Source organism: Perna viridis, chromosome 7, assembly GCF_037379345.1.
Source record: "Perna viridis isolate PV_CMFRI_1.1 ecotype Kerala chromosome 7, ASM3737934v1, whole genome shotgun sequence".
Lineage (NCBI taxonomy): Eukaryota > Metazoa > Mollusca > Bivalvia > Mytilida > Mytilidae > Perna > Perna viridis.
Window position 1 is genome coordinate 9080730 of NC_142451.1, and position 13607 is coordinate 9094336.

At 32.3% G+C, this 13607-nt stretch overlaps 1 protein-coding gene across 1 annotated transcript in view; it reads right to left on the bottom strand.

Moving 5' to 3' along the window:
• Positions 1-11214: 11214 nt before the first annotated feature.
• LOC148611221 (kinesin-like protein KIF14) overlaps positions 11215-13607 on the bottom strand; it is a 30107-nt gene continuing 27714 nt past the window's right edge. The window contains exon 28 of the mRNA XM_088591526.1: positions 11215-13413. Coding sequence (XP_088447652.1) covers positions 13070-13413 — 344 coding nt within the window. The 3' untranslated portion in view covers positions 11215-13069. The remainder of the gene's footprint in view (positions 13414-13607) is intronic.

A 13607-nucleotide genomic window follows, 5' to 3' on the forward strand; every position in this document is an offset into this window, starting at 1 on the left:
TTTGCACCGAGAACTAAAATTACGTTTTTATTTCGCAAGTCTTCAAATAGATAATTTACTTTCCCAAGTAAAAATATAGAACAAAGTTACAAAATACAGATATTTATATAGAAAGGTCTAAGAATTATATTCGGCATGTGTAGGCTAAAAAAAGGCATTGTTCGATCCTTGATTTTTTCTACACCTTCTTTCAATGTTATCACTGACAATGTCTGACCTTTAGATGGATAAGTGCTTAGGGATGTATGTTTAATCTTATCCTAAGTAGTTTCAATCTAATAAGAAGTTTAAAATAAATTAATGTAACAGGACGTACCGGATATAAAGGCTTCATCTTTAATCATCATAACATATTGTAGTAACGGTCTTCAATATAAAGGTTAACATGTTGATGTTTAACTACATATGAAAGTGCTGCTTGCCATATGCTGTAATTGTATTCCAAACGTCAGAGGATATGTACTGTTGCATATCGAATTTTTACTAATTGATGTTTCAATTATGTAGTATTGGTTCAGTTGTTACAAGGACACAAACTGAATTTTTTATAGTTTTAACTCAGCCGTTAAACTACTCCAATTGATGAATAATAACATATTTCTGGGACAACGAATGACAATATAAAACAGACATACAAAAAAAGAAAACATTTCAGAGACAACGAATAAATAATTAAAAAAAATCATATTAATCTAATGAAACAATGCATGAATTTTGGAAACCCATTAAATAGTGTGTTATAACAAAAATGGGTTTCGTTCACCATGGTGTCCTATAGTAAACTCAGAGATACAATTGAATAGTTGAGACGAACGTGCAAACCCTGAAATATGATGCTAAGAGTAAATTTAACAAGTTAAAGATTTTTTAAGAGTAATGACAATGATATTTCCTTTGCATTGATATTTCACAAACTTACACCTGAATATATACTCACATTTTCTGAACAAAAATTGAAATAAAAGTTTCGAGCAGAAAATTCTTAAAAATAACATTTTAATTAAAAAACGGATCCAGTCCAAGTTTCTATGACGTTAAAGATTTGTATTGTATTTAATGCAATAAGCGAGAATTAAACGCATTTTCGTGTCGAACAGTATTAACTATTGGGAGGACGGCTTTCAGTAAGGCTAATATTGAGGATTTTCATGATTTAGACAACTCTTGGGAGATTAACTCGCCCAAAACTGAATGAAAATTAACTCACATTAGTGGGAAAATTTTATTTCATAGTAATGGACTTCATAACTGTTAGAAATCGTTGAACAGAAAATTTTGGTAGGCAATATTACACTACATTTGCTAATGTTTAAGCTGCAATTCCAAATTGCAAACAATAAAAAAGACATTCCTTTCCAGTGAAATGAAAATTAATTAATTGAACCAGAATAAGAACGTTAATCAATAAGAACACATTTCATGGACAACGATTATACAAAAAATACATACACACACATCAAGAATACATTTCTTGGACAATGAATAGACAATAAAAAACAGGAACACACAACAAGAACACATTTCAGGGGCAACGAATAGACAATAAAAAACAGGAACACACAACAAGAACACATTTCAGGGGCAACGAATAGACAATAAAAAACAGACACACACAACAAAAACACATTTCAGGAATAACGAATTGACAATAAATACTGATACACACAACAAGAACACATTTCAGGGGCAGTGGCTAGACAATAAATACAGGCAATCGGCAAGAACATATTTCAGGGACAACGAACAGACAAACAACAAAAACACATTTCAGGGACACCGAACAGACACTAAATAATGACACACACAACAAAAACATTTCAGGGACAACGAACAGACAATAAATACAGACAAACAACAACGAATGGACAATAAAAACAGACCCATTCAACAAGAACACATTTCAGGGACAGTGACTGGACAATAAATACAGACAAATAACAAGAACCCATTTCAGGGCCAAATGAATAGACAATAAATACAGACAAACAACAAAAACACATTTCAGGGACACCGAACAGACACTAAATAATGGCACCCACAACAAAAAACATTTCAGGGACAACGAATAGACAATAAATACAGACAAACAACAACGAATGGACAATAAAAACAGACCCATTCAACAAGAACACATTTCAGGGACAACGAACAGACAATAAACACAGACAAACAACAAAAACACAGTTCAGGGACAACGAATAAACAATAAATACTGACACACACAACAAGAACACATCTCAGAAGCAACGAATAGATAATATAAACAGAAAAACGCAACAAAAAACACTGTTCATAGGCAACAAAAAGAAAATAAATACACACACAACAATGAACATGCAAAAATACGAAAATTGAAACAATAGTTTTTATAGTGAATTTCCGTAACCATTTTCATTGGAAAGTAATTTATTATGTGCTAATCAATCTTATTTTCAAAAATCTGATTATGTAAGATCCCTTATTCTATGTTTCCTTTATAGTTTAAATGAGACCATATTAAAAATACCATAGATTTCATAGAACTATGTGCAACCCATAAAGTTTTAGCAGAACTGTACAGTGTTTCTGTTATCTTGTTTTTGCTGAATATCGGCATAAAATACTAAAGCATTACCGCTAAAGGACAGAGACATCAAAACTCAAGGATGATAGGGGTAAAAAGTGAAAACAGATCAATATAATATTCATTTTTTTGTAACTAATGAATGGTCTAAAAGATTTCTTGTTTTTTTTTTTTTTTTGTTTTTTTTAAGTAACCCTGGGTTCTTCGAAAGTGCATTGCTATGTTTTGAATAATAAGTAATGTATAAAATCAAACTGCTGTCTTTAAATTTTAAAATTCTTCAAAAAGGGATTTGTATTTGATTGATACGGTTTAGACGACACATAAACATATATGATACAAAATGTTCAGGCGGGTTTACTTTTTATGACGTCATTATGAATTATTTATGAGCAATCCGATGTCATGTAAACTTTTTGCATGTTTTAATGAGTAATCAAGGGAACCAAGGTTATAGCGGTAATCAAAATAATGTAATCCAAGGACAAAGACCAGACATGGAAAACAGACATACACAACAAAGAACATTAAGTAACTAAAATCATACATACAAAGTAACAAAAGTAAATGAGCAACTCGGACTCCACTAAAAACTGGGAACATGGACCAGGTGCACCGGTAGGGCAAGCGTTCTCTGCTTTTCTAGAAACACCCGCCGAGTTGCTCATAAAAAGTCAAGTCCGGGGTAGACAAACGAGGAAAGGAAAACTATGACCCGTTGAATAAATCAGTTTTCATGGTGCTGATGGATACACCATATTAACCATTCAATCTTTTGAATGGCTTCTGTTTTGTTTTTGTTAGTTGTTTGTTTTTTGTTTGTTTTGATTGATTTGTTTTGTTTGATTTTTTTACACGTGGTGCTACGCATGTGCACAATTGTCTCGATGTGACACAAATACTACCTACACAAGGTTTTTTTAAGGGATGTAAAATAAATTGGTTCACGTCTTTTTATTTGCATCATAAAAGTAGTTTACAAGAATAATGTAGTTCAATTGAGAAAAAAAATCCATACAATTAAATACCTGTAGTTAATTTACAAGTAATGAAATACCAAAAATACTAAATAGAGTTCTCGCGCGTGTACCATACAGTTGACATTTGAACTCCACTGCCATCTGATTTTCTCTTTCTGTTATTAATGAATAAAAGGCTTATCTTGTAGGAGCTGCACCCGAAATAGCAAGGAAAGTGGAAAGATAAACAAACAGCTTGCGTACATTGTTATTGGACGGGGAAGTTTAAAATTAATTTTACTTAAGGATGTTATTGGGAAATCAAGTGATACGTGTGTAAGAGTAAGTTGGGGAATCATTTAGAAGAGTTTTAGACATATATGTAGACAGTTGTGTTAACTAAGCAATAACAGTGTAAATTAGCTGTTTTTACTGAACTTTGCAATTATACATATAACTCATAAATATTTCAACCAGTTGTATTAGCCACAGTGTATATTTTATCTGTTATGTATATTGACTTGGACAATACCGTAGTTTGACTACAATTAAAGTTTGAAGTTTGCGTCACCATCCAAAAACCTGATATGAATATTACCTTTCATTCAGGAATATATATTGATTTTTGTATTACTTAATGGGAGAGCACCACGACAAGCATATTTTAAGCCAATGTTTTAATAAAGTGACTGAATTTCTTAACTCACATACAAAAAACATGCATGCTTTACAATTATCGCGTTTGTTAAAGTACAACCTGCTAACCAAAATGTCGATTATATTTTTGAGTCACTTATACGTACTTCATTTTATTTCAATAAAATATATTTTGTTTACTTTTCGTGGTCTCTTTGTTTGACGATGAACTCTTATATTTAATGAACATGCTCAGTTATTATACCCTCAGTGTCCGTCCGTTTGTACGTCCGTCCATCCTCAGTTCCTATCGAAATTTCATCTGATACCGCTGAATGAATTTTAATGACGCTTACTCAATTTTTTTATTATATGATGTCATTTCGCACATCCTTTTTTTTTTTTTTTGTTTGTTTGTTTTTTTTCAATTGCATGACATTTTAGGGAATTCCAAATACAAACCATGGACTTATCCATTGGTCGACCAAGGAGTCAGCAATTCCTTTAAAACCTCGGAATGGAATCCATTGTGGACTATTTATTACTAATGGGGTTTCACTTGACTTGTGGAGAGGGAACGAGAGCATAACCATGTGAACTTTACTCACAGTTCTTTTTTTCTATTGTAGTATGGGGATTCATCTTTAAAATTGTTTATTTCACAAAACATTCCCGCAAATCAACGACCGGAGGCAAAAAGATGAAAACATTCTACATCAGATAGAAAAACAACGAAGTATTAGATTACATTATTAGATGTATAGCGGTATAATATATACCACAGAAAACAACTAAACGTCAGCGTGCAATGTTTAAATGCATATCAATACAGTATCATATGTTCATGCACTAGTCTTACTACGCCTACATCCATTAGTCTCGGAGATTTGAGTATTTGTCCTTCCCACATTTTCCTAAGATATTATTTTACAGTAAGAACTTAACGTGTGTACCCTTCCCAAAGCCATGATGTTTTTTTATATTCCTTAGGAGTGTTAAAATCTACTGTTCATGATTTCCTTTGGTAATATTCAAAAATCCGCACATTGGTTAAATATCTGCCTCGTCGACTAGTAATACAGCGTACTAAGACTCTTTTTTTTCTTCGTTTCCCTGTTAGTTCAATTTTAAAACAAATTATCTTAGTACAGAAGAGCCAATTGTTTACAACAGTTGTGTGTCACTTCTGACAAGGTATAATTTTCAAATTAAATTTTAATGAAGAAGCATTTTACAAATTAAGACTAGAGTTGTTGAATGTTTAAAGTAAAAAGTTCTGACTAATTACAAATATAAAGTTAAACAGTTCCAGAGAATATCTTGTTGTATTCCTTCTGACTTGAAAGCGCACATTGATCAATGTAGGAGGGGTGATGATGCAATTGGGATTTAGAACGTTTAAAGCCATGTGCATGTACATCAGGACGATGGATGAAATGTATTTAATTAACAGACCAAAGTTCCAACGATAAAATTTGAGTTGAATAACATTTCTTTACTTATGCAATGTAATGTTAGATGCTTAAAATAATAACATAAGTTTTCTTTCTAGTATATTCCTGAATATGAAAGGGAAATTACTTCAGTAATTCGTTTGGAATATTACGATTTGGTTTATCAACACTTTTAATTGACTTAAATATTATGTTTTGTGTCATTGATCGTTTAATGAGATTACTTACTGGAAATGTTTGTAATCACATGAGTTGTAGCGTTGGTATACAGAATAATGTTGAAATTAAAGGTAGAAAAATCACAATTTAAAATATATCAACTAACGAAATATCAAGAGGCATTACAAAACCACAGACCATGTCTAGTAAACAGCTAAATGGGCTTACACAAAAAAAGTAAATCGGATAGCACTGAATAATTAACAATGTTCCAGCATGGTTTGTGCCGTCTGCATTTTCAACCCGAGTCATTCGTTTCAATAAACGGAAGGTTTTGTGTTGTGTTCAGTACAAAAAAATTGGTTCACCAGCCACTTCTTTCTCGACAGCCAATATCTACCAAAGCAGTAGTTTCTTTAATTCTTTCTTGATTGTTTTATATGCAATATGTCAAATTAAAAAAAAAATTAAGCTGACAATGTATTTTAATAATTGACAGTAGTATGAGCATTATTAGGGATTTATCAACACTTATCAAACTCGCTGCTTGAGAATATTCTCTTTATTCCATTTTATTGTTACCTTGTTCTTAACAAATTCGCTCGTGGGGCATCTTTAATATGCAATCAAACATATAACTGAATTAAATTTCTTGCAAGTAAGAATCAGATTGAGAATTAAGGTGTGAAATGATCATGGTGGCAATGATCAAAAGACGTCTAAAGCAAAGCGAATTGGTAACTTGCTTCCAAAATTGGTAAATTTAAAATATCTTTTTGAAACTCGGAAGTTATAAAATGCACAGTTTGAGACTAAACACGTTTTGGATCTTGGACTTCTTATGATGAGAAACTTTATGTTTTCGTGAAGATATCACGTCACGCTCTAAGATTATACATAATCATGACGGTCATGTAATTTAATCCAATTAAAATTTGTAATATTGTTACATAATTTTGACAAACGACACTGAGAATGTTATATGATATAAAAGTACAAGCAAGTTACCGTATCTTATTAAGGTTGTTTTATAAATCATGTTTTACATGAAATACGGTATTCAAAAATCAATGATATTAGTTGCGAGCTTCAGGAAATAATAATCAAGGGAAATATATTCCAAGGATAAAGACTAGACAGGCAAAACAAACACGTACAACAAAGAACATGAAATAACCAAAAGAATTGATATACAAAAATGTATACTATGACAGATATTACTAATATTTGTTCAACAACTATACTTTATATGATGGTGTGATACTGTGTGACAAAACGCCTGAAAACTTTGATATGACTGATTTTGAAATTGAATGAAATACCAAGAAATATTAAGCGACAAAATAAACTTAACAAATATTTTTGGTTTTTTTTTAAATTGTTCCGTGGTTTAGGGTTGCAGTGCCATTGTCCTATGGTCAACTATATAACATTTTATTTTCATTTGGCAGTAAGATATGTATACTCTCTTAAGGTTTTTTTCTGTACTTGTTTGCATCAGGCACTATTTTTGTTAATGTTACAACAATTTGATGGGATATGCATCCACAACCGAATTCGAAATTACTGTACCAAAAAAATAATAGTATTTGGGTTCTTATGAGCCCAATGTACATATTTCAGCCTTCTTAAGCAGTTTATATTCGTATGAAAGTATTTTAGATGTAATATTGTAAACAGCATTGATATTTGTTAATGTTTTACGGCCCAATATAATGTTATTTAGAATGACAATAGCTGTAAATTGAGTGTTTCATTAGCATATATGGTTTTTAAATAAATAATGTTCCCATTATATTTTTTTTTATTTTCATCAATAGAAAATAAAAAAGGTCATGGTTAGGTCAGTTACTTATACTGAACCGGGATTGTTTTTGTTCATTATAAATCATATTTCTCTTTTATTAAGTATTTAAAATTTATATTTATCAACCTTAGCATTATTCTCATTTTTGAAATGTTGTATTTTTTATCTTTTGGTCTCTCTACCAAGGACGACGATCGTGATTTACTGCCTATGTACTGGATTCCTAAACTCCACAAGAATCCATACAAACAACGTTACATAGCTGGATCTGTAGAAAAATGTACCACCAAACCTCTTTCAAAACTTTTAACTTCTATACTCACAGCTGTCAAAGAGGGTCTGCAGTCCTACCACAACACCTATTACTCCCGTAGTGGTATTAATTCAATGTGGATCCTGAAAAATTCGACACATCATTTGGAGACAATCAAGTTGAACACTATTATCAGAATAGCATTAAGACCTATGATTTTTCAACACTGTATACTTCTATTCCCCATACGCAGTTAAAAAACTTAAAAACATTATACATCGTTGTTTTTTCTCCAAACTATATGGTATACCTAGATACAAATATATAGTTCTTGGTAGAGATTCCTTATACTTTGTAAGAAATAATTCTAAATCATCTTCCAAATATACAGAAGATGTTTACAAAATGCTTGAATTTTTTAATCGACAACATATTTGTCCAATGTGATGGACGCGTTTTTTTTCAACAAACGGTCGGCATTCCAATGGGAACAAATTGTGCTCCTCTACTTCCTGACCTATTCCTTCACTCTTATGAGGCGGACTTTATAGCTGATCTGATCCGAAAGAAAGAATTTCGTTCAGCTAACTCCTTTAATCTCAGATTCTACTATATAGATGATATATCATCTTTAAACAATGCTAATTTTGGGGATTTGATATATCGCATCTACCCCAAAGAACTTGAGATAAAAGATACTACAGACACTGAAGTCAGCCTCATATCGTGACCTACACTAGGAAATTGATGGTAAAGAAACACTATTTACCAAATTTTACGACAAAAGTGATGACTTTTCATTCAGAATTGCCAACTTTCCTTTCATCTGTGGCAACATCCCTTCAGCACTTGCGTATGGAGTGTTCATATCACAACTCATATGTTGTGAGTTGTGATATGAACACACCAGAGCGTGTCGAAACTACGCAGACTTTTTGCATCGCACTAGAATTCTAACAAATAGGCTTCTGGAACAGGGTTATGTTGCTACAAGATTGAAGTCATCACTACAGAAGTTTTATAGTCGTCAACATGAACTTGTGGATCGTCACGTTGTATCCATCTGCGCCACGAAAACTTATTTGTTCAACGTGTCATAGTTTTCCTTTCCTCTTTCGTCTGCCCTGGACTTGACTTTTTAAGAGCAACTCGGCAGGTATATCTAGAAAAGCAGAGGACGCTTACCCTATCGGTGCACCTGGTCCATGCTCCCAGTTTTAAGTGGAGTCCAGAGCAACTGGGTTGTGTGCCCCAGGTGGTGGCATGGGATATCCCTGGCGTGTTACATGCTGGGGTTGCCAGACTATAATACGGAAAACTCGACCACAAACCACAGTGGTGCACCGTGTTGGGAAAGGTGCCACGTTCCTCGCACGTAAAAGAACCCTACTGTGGTATTCTCCCGGAGTAGGAACCATAGGACTCCGCCACAGGAGGCTAAATTGCCCAACCCTACCCACCTCTCCCTATTTCCAGTGGCAATCAAAATTTGTCGACCCCATAATCCTTGTTTCCCATCCCATTTTTCACTTCATCATCATTTCATGTTTTTATCATCCACTTCATGTTCATTGCCTGAATATAGCTGAAATACTGCTACTCGGGCGTTAAACCCCAACAAACAAAACAAACATTTTTATGTGTGTGTGTGTGTGTGTGTGTGTTGACCTAGTGAAGACTCTAAGCAAATTGATTCATTAAAAGCACAAAAAAAAACTTAAAATTTGAAACTAACACTCCACCAAAACGTGTACTTTGCTTGTAAAGAGAAATGGTCATTTTTAGAAGCTAACTGTTGACCTGATTTCTTCAAGACTACCTAACCTATTTTTTGTTGGCGTTGCTCTTATTGTTTTAGGGATGTCGCACTTGGCGATGAAGTTGTGACTTCAAAATTTAGTTTCTGGTATAACCAGACCGAGAATTTGACCAACGACCTTCTGCATTCGAAGCGAGCACGGTCCAACCACACCGCCAAAGCATTTATATTACTTTGTAAAAGGTACTGTTTTGTAATATTTTTCATAGATCTATAAAAACATTGCAATTGGTATTATAACTTTGAATGCATACTAAAAAGACAATACTTGAAATACAAAATATGCATTTGAAAATATATTATTAATACAAAACGGTTTGCACGAATAAGATCTTCAACTCTTTTAAAACTTTATTACGAATTTTAATTGGATATAATTTTCATCGTCATGTCCCTGAGCAAGCACAAAAAGTAACATGATACACACGTAAAGATGAAATTTTCTCACCATCAGTAGATGAATGAGAAGTAAAACTCTTCTAATTTCAAACTGTGCATTTTATTATTTTGAGTTTTTAACATACTACTGTAACAGTAACTAATTTAAAGTTACTGATATGATATTCTTTTAGCGTTGTTTGATCTCAACGCCTTTCGACACAATATTCATTACATGCCTAAATTTTCAATTTAACTCTCTATACAAGACATTAAATCTCTGTACCTGTTCCATAACAGATCATTAACTTTTTAAAAGCGAACCATGCATGGCATTTTTTTCGCTGTTTGAAACCTTTTAATGATATATCTTGCATTCCCTTGCCCAATTTCTTTTGCATCAAGCTACATTGAAGCTTAGTAATTTGTGACTGACAGATGACAAATACGTTAAAAATATTGTCTAGGCTACCTCTAAGAAATATTACAGGCAAAAACGTAACAAGACATACAGAGGATAGAAATTCCTGATAAAGTACTTAAAGTACTTTGGTCTGATCACCACCCCCTTTTAAAATCTGGTCACCGTGGAAAAAATATTACACAATTTAACCCATGTAAAAATCAGTTCGATAAGGTCTGTGTCTCTTGTTACAACAGAAATAAATACACACCTATTATCACACAGTATATGTGAAAGGGTACCTCAATTGCTAGAGAAGGATATCATGTTTTATCCAGTGCTGTGTTACACTGAAATTGAAATGTGCCATGTTGTCTTGTTTAAATCATGTGACCAAGAAGAATACCGAGATTTCCAGTGGCTCCAGTCTTACATTAGGTCATCCAAAGCAGATCTTTTTTTCAGTTGTACAGAGAATATTAAATTTGCAATCTACTTAATTTGCCTGATTTGCAAGCATTTAAGAAGAAACTGCTTATAACTAAAAAAAAAAACAGGTGAAAGAAGTATTTGAAGAGCTCTCTAGCACAAAGAAAAAAATAAAAAGAATTTTTTCTGAGCCATTTTCATCAGAAATTTAGTATTTCTTTCTTAACCAGTAGAGATGCCATAAAAAAATTTGCAAAGCAGAAAGGGCTGTGTTGTTCCTCTTGCAATGAACTAAATATTTAGGTATACTATCGGTTTTGCTAGCAGAAACAAATGGTTTAAAAACTGGAAGGGTTTACGAGTTTGATTATTTTACTCTGTCTATAATAACTGTACTGTAACATGGCATAATAACTGTACTGTAACATGGCATGATATGTTGTAATACAAATATGAACAGAAATATGAAGTTAATATCATGACTACCTCAGGTGGTCAAGATACAATATTAATCAAAACTGATGATAATTGCATAATGAAAGTCACTGTAACATACTTTATTTCATTTATAGTGTTAAGTAAAAAAAAAAACATGCAAGTTTATAACCAGATCTACCTTGGAATAAAACTAAATTGCAGTTTACATTTATAAAATCAATAAATTCTACATAACATAAAAAACAGAAGATTTAAAGACAATTTTTACATCTTTCTTTACAGATAAATATTTGTTTATTAAAGTATTGCAACAGAAAGTGTATATTGAACCAAACTTGCCTTAAACACCTCCTGATTCATTTCCAAGTTTGAAAATTTACATTTAAAGAAAATGCACAGTGACTTATCTTTATATCTTAGCAAGGTATGATTATTGTTGTATAAATATGATTTATTTACATCAGTACACATTGAACACAAGATTTGTTGTATTGCACACTTGTATCATTCATTATATTATGCACATACACACATACATTCACATATATTGCTGATAGTTAATAATGGTACATCAATAACATGATATTACAATACAATAATCGATCATAGCTATTTTTCATTTGAGATCAGATATCTTTGGAATTCAGTATAGAACAGTTAAACATGGTTTCCTTTGTAACGAATTGTTAACTCATCTCTGTGTTCAATGTTTCACAAAGTTTGACATGTAACATTAAAGTAAAATATTCTGTTAATTTTTCGTAATACATTTTTTTAGAAGTCAATAAATGTGTTTAACACTTATCTAAACCTTAAAATTCCTTAATAAAAACAAACAAATTAAATTTTGGAAAGTTTAATTGAAATATATAAAAAGATACTTTATGCATACTTCAAAAATTGTACTACAGAATGATTTTGATACAAGATATAATTTTGAATGAATTTCTCAACCTTCTGAAGTCATGATAGTAAATATGATTATAATGACAACACTGTAAGCACCTTTAAGCATTATTATTCATACTGATAAAAGTTGAGAGGAAAAAATGAAAATGCAAAATATATATCTTTCATAAACTTAACTTATAATTAATCAATGTGAAACATACTGGTTTGTTCATTTAATGTTTAATTTCCAAAGGATTCAATAATAAAGTATATATTTGCAAATGAGGTCTGTCTTTTTCAACTTTTACATATAATGGCAGTTATATGATATTAACACCAGTACCCAAAAGCTCCTTTATGACAAATTATCTAGCAGACACCAACACCTCAATTCCATTTGGATTCCAACTAACTACACCCAAAATCTAGTATTTAAAAAAAAATACAACAGAGACTATGTGGAGAGAATATGAAAAAGATTAAATGCAATAAAAAAATAAAAGCCTAAAATGTATAATTACCAACTAACTGAATAAAACACAACAACAAAGCACTAATATTCACCTGTCATGACGTTCTCAGTTGAATATTCACCTGTCATGATTTTCTCAGGTGAATATTCACTTGTGATGACATTCTCAGGTAAATATTCACCTTTCACGACGTTCTCAGGTGAATATTCAACTGTTACAATGTTACCAGGTAGAAACTCCACCTGTTACAATGTTACCAGGTAAAAGTCCACCAGATACAGTGTTCCCAGGCAAAAGTCCACCGGTTACAGCGTTCCCAGGCAAAAGTCCAGCTGTTACAATGTTCCAGGTAAAAAATACACCTGTTACAATGTTCCCAGGTAATTCATTCACATTTCATCTAATTATCATGTAAACTGTCCAATCTTCAGTTTGCTTGGTAAAGGTGAATTAATTGCTTTGTCAGGAGATGGAGGAAGCAATCTCTTCCCTCTAGGTGTTCCTACAGCCTTTTCTGTCCTTGCAAATTTCTCAGTCTTTTGAATTAGAGCACCTGCTGATAACTGAACTTCCTTGGCAGCACATTCAAGTTTCTGCATTTGTAAATCTGATAACACAGATGAGTCACAATCTGAGCTAGAGGAAGTTTCTAACTTGAAGTTGTCCTTGTTTGATACTGTTACTAATTTACTTATGTCCCTTTGAATGAGGTCAGAAAACCGACATAACTTCCTAGGATCCAACATTTGACCTGAAAAACATGATATTTTTATCAATCCTATGCAATATCTCAACGACTACAACATACTTCATTGTGCATATTTCTCTGGTTACTACCATGTTACTACCATTCACAATTTGAAATCTTAGTAAAATATATGGTTCTGACAATATATTAAGTACCACAGCTAGGTATAATTTAGTGAGCTACAATGTAATAGTGCC